This window comes from Dreissena polymorpha, chromosome 1 (assembly GCF_020536995.1).
Source record: "Dreissena polymorpha isolate Duluth1 chromosome 1, UMN_Dpol_1.0, whole genome shotgun sequence".
Classification (NCBI taxonomy): domain Eukaryota; kingdom Metazoa; phylum Mollusca; class Bivalvia; order Myida; family Dreissenidae; genus Dreissena; species Dreissena polymorpha.
In genome coordinates this window covers 91,851,295-91,868,101 of record NC_068355.1, presented here as the reverse complement: position 1 = coordinate 91,868,101, position 16,807 = coordinate 91,851,295, and the positions used below count along the sequence as shown (strand labels likewise).

The 16,807-nt window shown below is 35.7% G+C and overlaps 1 protein-coding gene across 1 annotated transcript; it reads left to right on the top strand.

The window, feature by feature from the left end:
- Nucleotides 1-8,215: 8,215 nt before the first annotated feature.
- LOC127840657 (uncharacterized) lies at nucleotides 8,216-16,715 on the top strand. The gene is made up of 5 exons (XM_052369073.1): nucleotides 8,216-8,634; nucleotides 11,639-11,797; nucleotides 14,425-14,568; nucleotides 15,685-15,806; nucleotides 16,105-16,715. Exons 1-5 carry the CDS (start codon nucleotides 8,394-8,396, stop codon nucleotides 16,117-16,119), a joined length of 681 nt encoding a protein of 226 aa, XP_052225033.1. The 5' UTR covers nucleotides 8,216-8,393; the 3' UTR covers nucleotides 16,120-16,715.
- Nucleotides 16,716-16,807: the final 92 nt, after the last annotated feature.

Here is a 16,807-nt window from a genome sequence, read left to right as displayed (position 1 = left end):
TCCGTCCGTCCTGGCCACTATCTCCTCCTTCACTAAAAGCACTAGAACCTTGAAACTTACACACATGGTAGCTATGAGCATATGTGCGACCCTGCACTTTTTGGAATTTTGATCTGACCCCTGGGTCAAAAGTTATAGCGGTTGGGGTGGGGCCGCGTCAGAAATTATCACTCATTTTTTTAGGTTATTTTACATTTACTTCTTTATTTCTATACCGATTCACTTCAAATTGATACTGGACCTCTCTTATGACAATACGGTCAATCTCAACCATGCATGGCCCCATTCCCAACCCTGGGGCCCCCCGCCCACATAGGCCACACCCACCAAAAATTTCCATTTACTATAATTTTTTCATTTCTACACGGATTCACTTCAAATTGATACTGAACTTTTCTTATGACATTAGGGTCAATCTCAACTATGCATGGCCCAAATCCCAACCCTGGGGCGCCCGCCCACATAGGCCACACCCACCAAAAAATTCCCATTTACTATAATTTTTTCATTTCTACACGGATTCACTTCAAATTGATACTGAACTTCTCTTATGACATTAGGGTCAATCTCAACTATGCATGGCCCCATAACCAACCCTGGGGCCCCGCCCACATAGACCACACCCACCCAAAATTGCCTTTGCTATAATTTCTTCATTTCTACACCGATTCACTTCAAATTGATATTGAACTTCTCTTATGACAATACAGTCAATCTCAACTATGCATGGCCCAATTACCCTGGGGCGCCCCGCCCACATAGACCACACCCACCCAAAATTGCCTTTTACTATAATTTCTTCATTTCTACACCGATTCACTTCAAATTGATACTGAACCTCTCTTATGACAATACGGTCAATCTCAACTATGCATGGCCCCATTACCAACCCTGGGGCCCCGCCCACATAGACCACACCCGCCCAAAATTGCCTTTTACTATAATTTCTTCATTTCTACACCGATTCACTTCAAATTGATACTGAACTTCTCTTATGACAATACGGTCAATCTCAACTATGCATGGCACAATTACCAACCCTGGGGCGCCCTGCCCACATATGTCAGATCCACCCAAAATTGCCTTTTACTATAACTTCTTCATTTCTACACCAATTCACTTCTAATTGATGATGAACTTCTCTTATGACAATACGGTCAATCTCAGCTATGCATGGCCCCATTACCAACCCTGGGGCACACCTAGGTCAAACATTCGGCGTGGGGATACGCGTCGGCCTCTGCCGCGCCATTTCTAGTTATGATTAAACTAGCTAATATATATATACACTAGTTCCTGTAAATCCATTTCCGATAAAGTCTTCATTTTTTAATGTTAAAATATTTTATTGAAGCAAATGTTCGGTATTTTGGCTTTAAAATTTGGCTAAAATGACTGCTTAATATGCCATAGGGGGATGACATGGGGGTATCATCTATTGTGTTTAATTACCAGACACTAGGCTGCAACATGTGGTTTATGCAGGGACCCAAGTATACGTCACTGGGTTTATGACACCTTGTTTTCTTTGTAATTGTCTGTGCAGTATCCGATCATAACGAGATATTCGGGTTGTGATGAACACATATGCAATAAAACACCGGGATAAAACTGTTGCAAGAGTGTCAACATTGGTGTGAACAATTAAATCAAACAATTACAGTAATCAAGATAATTAAAAAAATTTCGTTAGAAGGAAAGTTTTTTCAGACAAATGAAGGTTCAAATCAGGTACAATGTATTGCGTACATAATATCGATATATGTGTTGTTTGTTTTCATCATTTATGATAACTTGTTTTCGTTCGTTAAATCGAATTGATTCTGAAATAAGTTCAATTGATGAGAATTTTTTAACATAAACATTTTCGCAAAGAAGTGCCAAGTATTGAGATTTTAGTCATAACCACATACCAAGCACTTACATTGTGTTCTACTCTCGAGTTCGTTGTTAGTAAATACAAATATTAGCAACAGTAAAATCGTTTCAAAAATGCATTTCCTTGCATGCAAATGTTTTATTCAGACATAGCTAGTAAACATTTTTTTTATATTGTGCATGATTATCATTAACCTTCCCTATATGCGCTTATATGAATTCCACCTCTTTCTTTTTGCTTACCAATGGGCGGAATCTAAACTTTGCAGGTGAGGTGAATTCAATTCCCATGTTCAAGGTAAAGATCATGTTCCAAAGTGGTAAAAAGCGCTCAAATCATATGCAAATGATCAATACCATTAAAATATTAACGATCGGCGCTTTTTCAATATTTGGCATTTAAATAAAATACAAATATTTACGTTTAAAGTTACTTGGTAAAAGTACGGGATTTGTCTTGCGACACACAAGGTTATAGAACGGAATGTTTAATGTAGCTTCAACGTACTAAAACGAAATATGCAAAAGGCGATAGCTTTAATAGGCGTCAATACAATATAAAATGAAATATTTGTGCAATTTACGCATATAAAGTGCAATAGACGTTGATATTAACAGCGACACTGTAAAATTTTCCCTCTGGCGGATTTTTTATCATCTCAATACGTCACATCCGGCTAAGGGACATAACTCTTACACTAGTAAATGCGAATAACTGAAAGGGTCTATTCGACGAAAGCGCAAAGATGGTGTTACGTAGAGGGATAAAATATATATAAAATATATATAATATATAATATAATTATATTTGTAACAACAAGCATCAAAATTTAATTTTTTATCTTCAGAAAAAATAATTTCATTGGAACCCAGGCACAAATTGAGGAGTATGACAACATCACCATACTTTGATACAGTATACTTCGACTCATATCATGTCATGTGAATTAAATACAATTTAGCAAATTTGAATGACAAAAAGTTTAACCAATGAAACAAACAAGACATCTTTTACTACGTGGCTTTGTCTTCTATATTGATGAATCATTACAATTTCATGGCTTCACCTTGGCTGTCATTTTGAATTTTACACTCACACTCCTAGTATTAAAGTATTGATATAAAAAGGCTACTGATAAGCCCACATACACCTTTAATTAAACTGGATAATTTTGTTATACTTGTTAAACTTAAAGTAGATAAAAGGTCAAGTTTTCTTTTTTGTTGCAAAATAACACGATATCTTACAAAACACTACAGGAAAAAGCATCAAGCATAAATTTGATCATTATTGTAGCTGAGATTACCAAGAACATGGAACTACCGGTACCTTCAACCATAGAACAACAACCCTTTGTAGGATGCATGATATTCAGATGGTATTGTGTTGTTTTCATACAATTTTACTAGACTGTTATATTTAGCCTGAAGAATGGCCTGCTTGTAACCAGGCCTGAAAAATCTTTTCAGAAAAGGCAATTGTTTTTCTTTGTTTCTGAGTTTAAACAAGGTACCTACGTCCAAAATATATAAGAGATCGATCAAATATTGAAGGCGCTATGAGAAACTGCAACCAAAGTGTGACCTTGAGAAAATCTATTATAAGCCTCGGTGACCTTGGCCTTGACCTCAGTGACATCAAACCTCATCAAAAGGTAGAGGTCCATGCAAGGTACCTACATGCCACATATACAAGAGAACGGTTAAATATGGAATAGCTATGAAAAAACTGTAACAAAATTGTGTCAGAAAAATATATTATTAGCCTCGGTGACCTTGATCCCATTGACCTCAAACCTCATCAAAAGGTAGAGGTCCATAAAAGGTACATACATGCCAAATATGTAAGAGATTGAAACAATTTTGAAGGTGCTATGAGAAACTTATTAAAAGTGTGACGGAAAAATCTATTATTAGCCTCAGTGACCTTGACCTTTACCCCAGTGACCTCAAACATCATCGAAAGGTAGACGTCCATGCAAGGTACCTACATGCCAAATATGTTAGCGATCAGTAAAATATTGAAGGCGCTATGAGAAACGGTTACAACAGTGTGAAGGAATTAAGTAAGGAACACCAACCTGGCAACTATATGCTCAACATATATATGGGGAGCATAAAGATAAAATGTAAACTATTGATGACCAAGATCATGAAAATATAATCAATAATATCACAATAATGTCATAGTTTCTAGCTATGATGTCATCATTTGGCCTTGATATATTCCACTTATAACTATATTACACAAAATAAGTTTGCTGGAAATCAATACTATTTTGGTGCAATAAGTAAACATGTGCATGGAATTTTCTTAAAAAGTACCAGTTAAACTGGAATACCATTCTGATATTCATTAAGGACATGTATGGCATCTTTTTAGATTATTTTATGCAAAATAGTCATTTAAAAAAAAATGTCACTAATCACTGTTTTGCGCTAAGGTGACGGTTTGTACTATTTGCCGTGTAGGAAATATGGTATGAAACATCCCCAGAATCAGAAAGAGGTTTTTGCTGCATCACCTAGTGTGCGGAGGAAAATAAATGCCATGAATGTTCACTCAACCTGTAATCTGCATACAGCTGCTCTTGATAGTGATGGTATGCAGAAGAGATCTTTTTTGAAAAGGAAATAATCAAAGAGCATGAATCTGAAAATATAGTTTTGGAGCAAGTTTTTGCCACAACATACTTTTAAATGAAGTCGTTTATTGCAAATCAGGATTATTCCATTGTTGACACACATTGAAACGGTATTCAGTGTTGAGTACTTGGAGTACTTCGACTACAATTCTAAAGGTTTGCATCAAGAAATATTTCAAACCTTAGGACAGGCCTTGAAAAACGATGTAATTAATAAGGTGAAATCTGCTGGTGCTTATGGTGTGCTTACTGATGAGATGTCAGATGTTTCCGTAACTGAAAATTTTGTCACCTTTATCCAGTTTTTTTCCAGAGAATAAGGCGGCATTGTGACACATTTCTTGGCGTGTAACAACTAACTGACCAATCTCGACTTGCCTAATGCGGAGGAAATCACCTCTGTGATTGTAAATGATCTTGAAGGTCATGGATTGTCAATGGAAATGTTTACCGGCTTCACATCGGACTGTGTTTTAGTAATGATGGGGAAAAGAACAGGAGTTGCTGCCAGACTCAAAGAAATAAATCCAGTACTGCTTAATGTTCATTGTATTTGTTACAGGTTAGCCCTTGCATGTACCGACAGTAAAACTGACTTGAAGTACGTCAGTACAGTGGAAACAGTTCTCAGACAGTTATGGCAGTTCTTTAACAACTCCCCGAAGAGAATGGCAGCGTATCTAAAGATACAGACCAAAATATAAGCTATTCACTTTGAAGGTAAGGCTATGAAACAAATCAAAGCGTTTGAAGAAGCCTGTAAACACAAGGTGGTTGAGATTCGAGGCTGCAATCAAAGCTGTCTTTGAGGACTACGAGGCAGTGTTGCAGTCATTAGCTTTCTTCAATGATACTGACGCAGTTGCCTCTGGTTTGTTTGAAAAGAGGAAGAATCTGAAATTCCTTGGGATAGTGTACATCTTGAACGACATCCTCCCAATCCTTGCCAACTTGTCCAAAGATTTTCAGACTGGATCATTTACCTTCGCAACCATTGTGCCATCCATAAATCGCACAAAAGATTAGTTAAAATATCTTTTAGAGGACAATGCACCGATCGAAAGACTTTCTAAAGATGTTCACTCTCTTACCGATGTTTGGTCGGACATAAAAATGAACCCAAGAGAAGCAAAAGAACTTAAAAACGTGTTTGCTAACTATATAGCTGCACTAATCGAGAACATCGACCAACGATTCTGTGAAAGTTCCCCTTTGCTGGAGGCGTTCAACATCTTCGATCCGATGATGGTGCCAGATCAGATAGAGGAGATCTACTATGGCCAAACTTAGATGCAGGTGTTGGCTGAACATTACTTCCAAGATAAACCCGAGGAAGGAGACAGGTTTCTAAAAGTCCCATAACCGAATTGATATTTTATTTTTTCATTTGGAGTCGGAGCTGTTTCCAATCTTTGATGCACAAAATCACAATTATCTTGATTAAATTGATGTTTAATGGTCCAAATATTCTAATGCCATTAAAACTTTTTTAAACCAAAGATAAAGAGCCTTGCACAATTTGAATTTTTGTTGACAAATATTTCCTTAAGGTTAATTATCATTTTGCAAAAGTTGATTACCAGACCAGGATTGTGGGTTCATTTGAATGTTTAATTAGCACTCATATCAATTGGATTCATTTTTGAACTAATATAAGAAAACTCTACTTCGTAGCACATTTTTCTTCTATTGCAATTTTTAAAGGTTGAAAGCTGAATGGGAGGGACTGAAATGTCATATCAGAGATGGCATGTAGCCCCATATTCCAGTGTCTGTGAAATCTCGAGAGTCCAAGGCGTCACCAACAGAATGATGTATCCTCCAGCTATTGCGAAACACCGCGTTGAAACAGCTTTACCTTATGTACATCATAGAGGTTGTTGCCTCTCTTCCTGTTTCAAATGCATGGCCTGTGAGAGGAGCCAGCATTCATAACACCTTTGGAACATATTTTTTTTATTTTTTTACTTAAATGTTAACAGATCTTGCTACACTAAAATTTCAGCAAAGTTTTTTTTATATGTAAATACAAATCACTTCAAATGACATTTAAGCCTTTTCTCTTTCTCATACCAAGTAATTTCTTGCCAAAAAAGAAATGAATCTATATTGTTAGATCATCACTTAATCTCATTTATAAGCAATCAAGACAAGGGTAAGAAACATTTTGAGCACAACTATGCAATAGTCGGTGATGCATGTGCGCATAAATGGTCCTGAGTCAAACAGGTTAAGTCAAATGGCATCTTTTCTAGGGGTCCTCTGACAAAATTTTCATGCCATCCATGATCTAACACATTGTCTTCTATATTAAATGGGCCATTAATAATTTATAATATACTTTAAAAAATTAAAGTTCAAAATGAGAATTTAATCAGAAAAAATGCTAAATTTTCATATTGATTACTTTACTACATGTATTAAAGTCCTGAAGCCAAGCAGCATATCAAGTCAGCAGTCAAGCTGTGGCTAGACAAGAAGGAGAGGCGGAAGATTCCCCCGAAGCAGCCAATGGTCTCAGCATCAGCACCAGTTCTTACACTTGTGGATGCTGGGGTGCAAACCGATGTTACTGAGGGGAATGATGAGCTGAGCCTGATTAAGACACCTGTCGATATAGCAATACAAAAACTTAACCTGGAATCAAAGGAATATGACGCAGAATCAGATAGTGAATTTTCGGATGATGTTTTTGTGGCAATCAGAGTAGAACCTGAAAGTCTGTTTTATTCTGGAAAAAAATTTATTAAAGATCGAATTGGTTTTACATGTTTTAATGTTTTTATGCATGTAAATCTGTTGTATCAAAATCTTGATAATTGCAAAGTTGATGTAACCGAAAGACTTTATAATGCCCCCGGATAGAAAGATAGCGGGTATATTGTTTTTGGCCTGTCTGTCATTCATTCATTCATTGTGTGTGTCGCAAAGCTTTAACCTTCGTTAAAGTTTGGTCATTACTTTTTCAATATTGAAGATAGCAACTTGATATTTGACATGCATATGTATCTCATGAATCTGCACATTTTGAGTGGTGAAAAGTCAAGCTCAAGGTCTTTCTTCAAGGTCAAAAGTAAAAAAATACAATCCAAGAGAAGTAATAAGCTTTAAAAGGGAGATAATTTCTAAACCTACCAAATGATATATTGAAATTTTATTTCAAAGCGGCGCTATAGAAGACATTCTGTTTCTGACAAACACATCTCTTGTGTTTTCTTTACCATTCACATAAATATCCTCTATTTTAACTGAGCATAATCATGTCAAATATGTGCCCGAAATCGCTCAAAAAAAGCTATAAACGAAATCGGCATTGCAAATTGGATTTTGTCGTTAACTGCTGTAAAAGGTCCTTTACTTCTTGCAATGAGAGAATCATAGAATATCTATTTGACACAAAATCGGCGCTTGATACAACGAATGCCTGTATTTCTTTTAAACAAAGCAATAAATAGGCGTAACAAATTAAAAAGATGCACATCATCCTTTCGACAATGATTATTAAAGCCACTATCACGCTCACCAATACTACTCACCAATACTACAAACGTTTGATTTGCGATTTAATCTTGTCTAAGAGTATGTTTTATTCGTAATTACAATTTGCAAAGTAAACCAACGTGCAATTTTAAAGAAAAAAAGCAACTTTATACAAAAACAAAATAATGTGTTGCATCAGGCCGTGACACAGATGTATATCACGGTTTGTTTCAGCAATGGTGAACTGTGTATTCCTGCGCCGCAACAAATCCTGAATTCAATAGTTGTAAAGTTGCTATTCGTAACCAATGGGCATACTGCTTGGTTGTCAGATATGTAGAAGCCACATTCTGTAAGACGAATCACTTCTTCAGCTGTAACACATACGACATGAAGTGCTATACATTCCGAATAATAATCATTTTGTCGTGCCTGTTTTCCATGGGCTTACAGCTCGCTGGACTAATAGCACCAGCATGGATGCGATTTGAGTACAGGCCCAATGAGAATGTATCCATGGAAGTCAGCTCTGGTCAGTGGTACCACCAAGTGTGTTTGAACCTTCCAAACGGCCAGCAATGCCAGGCGCTTAACAATCTGGGGAGTATCTATGGCCTGGACTTATCCGAAAGTACGTATATCATTTTACATATTATAACATTTCAATAACATTACAAGTAAATCTCTAGTATATGTATATTTTTGTTCAATAACATTATCCAATACTATTTTATGTTTATTCTTTATACAATATGTTTGACCATATGCTGAATTGCTTCGAAGAACTTAAGAAAAAACAACAACAACAAATACGACACTGAAACTTAACAACTCACAGCCTACTTGAGCTGTTTTTTATCGACGACAATTGGAGTGTTTTAACTAGCGCACCTTAATACTGGCTCTCTTTCTGAGTGTTTGTTCGTGCAGAGAACTCGTGTCTTAACTAGCGCACCTAAATACTGGCTCTCTTTCTAAGTGTTTGTTCGTGCAGAGAACTCGTGTTTATTCCGTTGTATCCAAACTGCACTTTTCTTAAATATTCAACGGACTAAATAATGAGTATACGTCAAATAAGTATCAAACATTAGACAGGGTCCTGCTCGGACTTGCGCACTGACACATTTACGACCACTTGATTTATAAAAGAAGTTAAAACGCAGGGCATATGACAACCACCTATGTTGTGATAAAAAAGACTCACGTGTAAAAACTGTCATCTTTATAACCTTTCATTTGATGTTCCAAAAGGATTTTCCCAGGGGAAGCATGCTCTTGGACCCTTCTAGCAATGAGACGCAAATACGTATAGTCAAACTAGGTTCGACCGAGTTAAATAAACATAATATATGAATAAACCATATCAAATGCAATAAAATAGGCATAAGTGATAAAGCGCTTTAAAATATGTATTCATTTTGTTATGAACACAATGAAATAAGTTCTGGAATATGATGCATAAGACTTAAGGAAAAATCGACGCGACGTTTGCAAAATTATTATTGTTACATTTTCATGTGTTTAATCTGAAACGTGCACGCATGACAATCATATATTTTATTTCAGACTATATATTAGTCAATATTACATTTACAATAACATATTCATATGTCCATGAGAGGATTGCACACAATGAATTGAACGCTATTGTGTAAGCTACTTGCCACTAACATATGTGTCTTGTTCTGTGAAAATTGGGCAAAATGCATGTGCGTGAAGTGTCGTCCGAGATTAGCCTGTGCAGTCCGCATAGGCTAATCAGGGATGACACTTTCCGCTTTAATGGTACTTTTCGGATAAAAGAAGTCCCTTTTTACCGAAAATCTAATAAAATCGGAAAGTGTTGTCCCTGATTAGCCTGTGCGGGCTGCACAGGCTAATCTGGGACGACACTTTACGCTCATGTTTTATGTCCGTAATGTGACACATATTGATAGTATACTATTAATACATAATCGGGTATGGTGTTCTGAGAACTAGTGGAAGTCTTGCAGATTATTCACAAAAGAAATGCACGACCTCCATCGCGATGCTACTTGGCAGCATAAAAAGTCTGATATGTGTTCGCAGAAAAACAATTTAATCTAAAATTACATGTGTTCCGTTTTAGAATATTATTTTTTGAGAACGATTACAATCCCTAACGATAACGTAAAGTTTGAAATGACAAAAATAAGGTCCGGCTACTAATTAGATACCAAAACAATAAACACTGGTAGCAAATAATAAATGTCGTTTTGGTAACAGGAAATGTAGATACGTATTGTACACATTGTTATTAAATAGCCATGGCTTGGTAAGATTGTTTTTCAATTTCTTATTGCAGATTTATGCTCTTTTAAACACAACAAAACTTTCTTTCAAAAACTTAGAACAAATCGAACGTTGTGTGATTCTCCTTACAAAATTTTCGACCAGTTGTCGACCGTTATATAGAAATATTTAGTAATGTATTGCAGAGACGATATGTCTTATATTTGTGGCGGCTTGTTTTGCGGGTTTACTATTCGGGCTATTCGGTTTTGTTTTTATTGTTAATAACCTGCTTTGACCTCATATCGTTGAATGTATCAAGGGTTTAATCATTGTCGCATAGAAAAATTGCAGCATATATATGCAAACGAGTAGTTGTCGTTATCCAGTTTATATAATACTCGTTTAACTGTACTGTTGGTAAATTTCGAATGCTGAGCAATAAACCCTTAGACATTCACGATGCTTGCCATTTAGCAATCACAATTTTAACATGCATATATTACATTAACATATGTGTCGCTTAATTTAAATTCTCATATACAAAATGAATAGCAAATGTAGGCATGCTTTTTTTTAGATGTAGACATTGAACTTTAAGAAGAAAAGCTGAATCCGTCATTTCTTAACTGGTAATGACATTTCATTTCCGTTCATTAGGTCATTAATGTGAATGGGTTTCATTAATGCATAGTTAGCAAAAGGTCGATGTAATGAAGAGAAATGCCTCAAGTAAACATATTGGCATAATGCGACGTAGAACCCTCAAAATGTAATGTTACATGATAAACATGAGTTTAAAAATTGCGTGCACCGTCTATTTTGTTTATAAAATGTATTATGATCTTTATTGAGCACCTAATTATGCCTTGGGTATATACTATTAAATGATAATGTCAGTGGTCCTAAATGGTGTCTTTCTCTATATAGCTCCTTTTTATTTATGTATCAAACAATATGGCTTTTCTGACGTTTCCCTGTATTGTGTTTGAGTCTGCTACTGTTTGTTGCATTCCATGAGACTCTAGTTAAAAAATGAATTTTTAAATGTGTTTAATGTGACACTTCTCATTTCTCTGCAAATCAGGTGTATCCATTCAGGCTAGATGTATTGTCGTATTGTCGTATAACTAATGCAATATTGTGTGATTGAAATTTTCAAAAAAAATGACACAGAGCATCTCTAAATTGACTCGCTCAAATTGGAAAACGGAAAGGAAAAAAACAAATAACCCGTTAGTTGGCCGTTTTGCAATAGGACCATTTGCGAATTAAATTGTGTATTATTAACTGTAATAAGAATTGTAATTAGATTTAGTAAACGCATTTTAAGGACACTTATTAAAATGTCTTATACACATCAAGCCTATTCTTTATTTTAGTGGTATCCAGTTTCACAGTGATGAAGGTGCTATTAATGATCAGTGTCGTCCTATGCGTCATCGGAATCGTACTTGTTCTTCTCTATTTCCATCGCGAAGACGCCGGTCACCAAAGGAAGGTGGTGGCCGTTATAGGATCCCTGATATTTGGCGTCTCGGGTAACAATTGAGTCTCGCTTTGAAAAAAACGGAGTTTAATCCAAGTGCATAAGTGTCGTCCCTGATTAGCCTTTGTAGCCCGCACTTAATAACCTCGGACGACACTTAACGCACATTCCTTATAGAGTTTTTTTCCAAAGCGAAGCTCATAACTTATCTTACAAAAAATGAGTAATTCGTTAAACATAGCTTGTAATGAATTTTTGTAAAAGTTGACATCTATGAAAATTAATGTAGCCTAGTCAGTGCCATTTGTTTACGTTTACTTTAGTCGAAACATATTTTATTTGGTTTAAACATATTTATTCTAGAATGTGTGTACAAGATATTTTACAAACATCTTCAGTTTATAGGATTGGAACGGTAGCAAAGCTAGTAGGGTTCCTTTCCCCAGCAATATATTAACATACATAGTGACGGTAATTTGCATTTTAAACACAAAGCAATGAATAATGATTCGAGGTTAAACAAGTATGTAAGTATCATTGGAATAAAAATTGTTTTGTTTTTTTGAAATATTGAAACAGTGTATTTAAGAAAACAAAGCAGAATCAAAGAAATAATTGTTAAGAAAAGAAAATGTAAAAAATAAGAGAACCGATAGTTATATCATCCCAAACCTTCCCGAGCCTTCGATGAAACTATGTACTGCATCAAACACAGCTAAATTATCTACAAAGGAAAGATTTTCATCGCCATACAATAATGTGCGCAATTTTATTTCATGGCATACATTTGAATAGCATATATAGCTGCAGCTGAGAAACGTTGTTCCAAAACAGAACAAGATAAGTTTTGATGCAAAGCATCAAAGGGCGTCGGGAATTTCAGTGTAAAAGGCACTCAATGAAGTTACATGGAACGATTTTTTTCTACTGTAAATATTAATATAGTGGCCGATTATTTTAAACAAAATAGAAAAGATACTGGTATAACCATTATCTATGATTTTGTGTTATAACCCCCAAATAACCATTATTTATGATGTTGTGTTGTAACCCCCAAATAACTATTACCTATGATTTTTTGTTGTAACCCCGTAATATTGCATACTTCATTTTATTAACCAGGTTTTCCGAAGGAAAAAACTGGTTATTAGATTGGCGAAGGCGGGCGGGCTGGCTGGCTGGCTGGCTGGCGGGCTTGCGGGCGGGCGGAACAAGCTTGTCCGGGCCATAACTATGTCGTTCATTGTCAGATTTTAAAATCATTTGGCACATTTGTTCACCATCATTGGACGATTGTCGCGCGAAATAATTACGTCGATATCTCCAAGGTCAAGGTCACACTTTGAGTTCAAAGGTCAAAAATGGCCATAAATGAGCTTGTCCTGGCCATAACTATGTCATTCATTGTGAGATTTTAAAATCATTTGGCACATTTGTTCACCATCATGGGACGGTGTGTCGGACGAAAGAATCACGTCAATATCTCCAATGTCAATGTCGCCACGACTAAAAATAGATTTTTTTTTTAAACAAACTTACAAAGGGGGTTAATTTTGTTTGTTCATTTCAAAAGTTCAGTTTGAGTTTTCTCCCTTTATCAGATTTTTTTTCACAATGAAAACCTGGTTTTGTGACAATTTTGTCCCTTGTTTACATTTGTTTCCTTTTTTTACTGGCATCCGTGTGCAAATTTCATTAATGGAACAGAACTGTGTAGGTTTTACAAAATCTGCTTAATCTTGTAAGCGTAATTTAATATTTTTCTCAACTTCAAGGGGAGATGATTCTGAACCTATTTTTATGTTGCTCATTTACGATAGGGGCTGAGTACTCATTGATATGAAAACACTGCAAAAGTTTTAATGTGTTTACGAACCCCCACTCTCTCACACATATATTTCATGGGCATAATACAAACAAAAATGGTTACAATAAAACAGCATATTTATTTAAACTACAATGTCTACATCAAAACAATTAGTTAACATAGAACACAAATAAAATAATTTGATTCTACTGGGGCTCGAACCTTGGGTCTCTCACATGTGAAGCGAGCGTGTAACCACTACACTACGGAACCGCTGCGCTTTTGTTTGAAAACCACAAAATAAATATATTTTGATTATATTTTGTTTTTATACAAAACCTAAAAGTTTCACTGGTTCGCGTATTTGCCCAGTCCCTGTGATCTTTTATTATTGCCCAATCCCTGTGATCAGTTATTAATTTAAAAAATTAGCTTTGCATTATTGGCAATAAATGTTGTAGTAAATGTAATAGGCACAAATGCAGTACTTATTTACACTAATTTACACAAAAATTCACCACTATGCAAGATATGCTGACAACAAAAATATAAACATTGATCCGTAAATTAACTTCTCCTCCCATAAGCGAAAAAAAACCTATTGCATACGAGTCGCCGCACTTCAGTGCGACGCCAATAAGAGCGAAAGATCAATATCTTATAGGGTTCTTCTCCATAATTTTCTATACGTTTACTATGATAATTATATGACCGTTAAGCGTCTTTACATTATTATAATTCTTAATAAGACGATCGAATGCACCGAACGTTTTCAAGTTTCTTGGTATTCCGTTTTATTTGTATGAGTAACCGTTAAGCGGCAATATCACTATGGCAACTTTTGTATATTTATTTCATATTCTCGAAAACAGCAACGGTAGTGATGGGAATCGTCGCAGTCCAGGCCTTCAAACATACGGCGATGGCCCAGGCAGCCAGTAAGACCGTCGTGTTAGGTCCGGGAGGCTTGACATTTGGGCTGCAGGTTAACCTTCCTTGGGCACTTGTAGTCTCGGGTAGGTACATGTAGCAACATATATTTAACTCAGTGTTTAACCCATTTATGCCTAGTGGACTCTCCCATCCTTCTAAATTGGATCAGTTTATTTCCAAAATTAGGGATGTCTAGTATATTCATTTCTTTATTTAGAATATTTCTTACAGAAATTCCTTTAAGCAAACAGCGCAGACCCTGATGAGACGCCGGATCATGCGGCGTCTCATCTGGGTCTACGCTGTTTACCAAGGCTTTTTTTCTAGACGCTAGGCGCCGCACAAATGGGTTAAATATAGAATTATTGAAAAACATATTTCCTGCACAATATCTTATCAGAAGTAAGACTTTTTTAATGATTTAATATAAGGTTAAATGCATGTCTTGTCACTGTGCATCAGTGTAGTGGATCTAAAAAAAGTTAATACGAATTGCAGTTTATGTAATAGTACAAGCGCTGGTGAAAAAATTAAATTGTACCTCTTTATTATTTGAAACTCTCGGTATTAGCTCTGAAGCACTCAATTATATGGGCCTGGTATGGGTCCGTACTCTTTGTGAATGTGCTGTTTTATGTCTAAGTGTATGTTACGACAATTCATACACGTCCGTCTTACAAAAACATGGATGTTGTTAATCCAGCGACTTTGTTCAGGTGACTTAAGTGTGTAATATAACTAGATATTTATTTTTGACGATATATTCAAATAAAGCCACGCTGTGTCAAAACGGGGCTTTATGCCTGTGCATATGGTGTCGTCCCATATTAGCCTGTGCACTCGGCGCAGAGCGATGCCCAGTTAGATCATGTTTTATATTAATGAGAGAACAAAATATTTTTTACAAAACGGCTTATTATTAGCATGGGGAATGTCGAACTATGTTCATAGAAAACTTAAGACTTCGAAGTATATGTATCGCATAATCGCTATTTATCGGTCAATAAACGACACTTTGTTGCTATGATACGTTACTTTACGATAATTGGGTTGACGCTCGATCAATTTCATTCATTTACTTGAGAACAAGACATTGTTGTTGATACGTCGATTCGTAAAATATATTCGGCGTCTCTGCTTCTTCGCAAACTATAGTTTCGATCAATATTTGTAATTAAATGCCAAGTTCTGTGTAACAGGAATAGGCGGGGCGTTTTCCCTGATTACAGCAATTGTTATTGGGGTCCGAGTGTGCTGCTGCTCCCCGGTGATCGGCGGAGAGTCCACCAGATATACGGCGCACTATGTCAGCGATGGAAAGGTACGCATTCTCCTGATATACGTGTCAAACTATACATCTATATTAATTAAAAGATTTACAACAATACTTTGTTGATGTTCCTAATCAACCCAGTTCCGGATATGAACGTTTAATAAAAAGAAAATAGGAAATGTATCACAAAATTCCATCATTAAACAAAATATTACTGTATGAGACGATATCCCACTTGAAGTGTTAACATGTTATTACCCTATCTAAGAGATGGATACTCATCCAGAATAGTTAACTTTTAACACTTCTATTTACTCGCTTGAAAATTATTCCTTTATTTTTGCAGGATGATAAAGCTTGATATATGTGGAATATACGACTTGATATCGGTGGAATATACGGCTTGACATCGGTGGAATATACGGCTTGACATCGGTGGAATATACGGCTTGATGTCGCTTGAACACAATTTGGCTATTGTACACATTTCTTATTATTTTCCCCATTTTTTACGTTTAACTTGTCTGTGTGCTGTTCATATAGACTGGTGTGAAGTATGGATTTTATATGTACCATGGTTATGTATGTTTTTCCATGAATAAACTGAATGTGGTCTATGGCTGCATGCTGTCAATATAACGAATAGTGTTGTTCTTTAATATCTGCTTGTATCTGTTTCCTATTTTAAAAGGGCACAAACATTTCTGTTTTATGTTAAAACGTTTACTTTCATATGTATGAATCCCACTCAACGAATAACGTCGATTTCTGATGTGTATGCCAGTTAGCTCACAAAATCACGTTATCGTTCTATTTGTAGACCAACAGTAAGTCAATTCAGCAAGTCGATTTATGCGAATTTGACACATTTCTTCATAAGCTGATTTATAGTATAACTCTATTATTTGTATATAGAACAAATTTATAAAAATATTATAATTGTGTTTGTATGTTACCAAAAGTATAGCCGTTTAACGCGAAAATAATACGTGTAGTTGTAAATACGATTCAAATAATGCTCATATGTTGTAACCAGATGTAATATATTC

Coding starts and splice junctions, on each gene's coding strand:
- LOC127840657 (XM_052369073.1), top strand. CDS start 8,394: ATGAAGTGCTATACATTCCGAATAATAATCATTTTGTCGTGCCTGTTT. Junction 8,635..11,638: donor TGGCCTGGACTTATCCGAAA/GTACGTATATCA, acceptor TCTTTATTTTAG/TGGTATCCAGTTTCACAGTG. Junction 14,569..15,684: donor TTGGGCACTTGTAGTCTCGG/GTAGGTACATGT, acceptor TCTGTGTAACAG/GAATAGGCGGGGCGTTTTCC.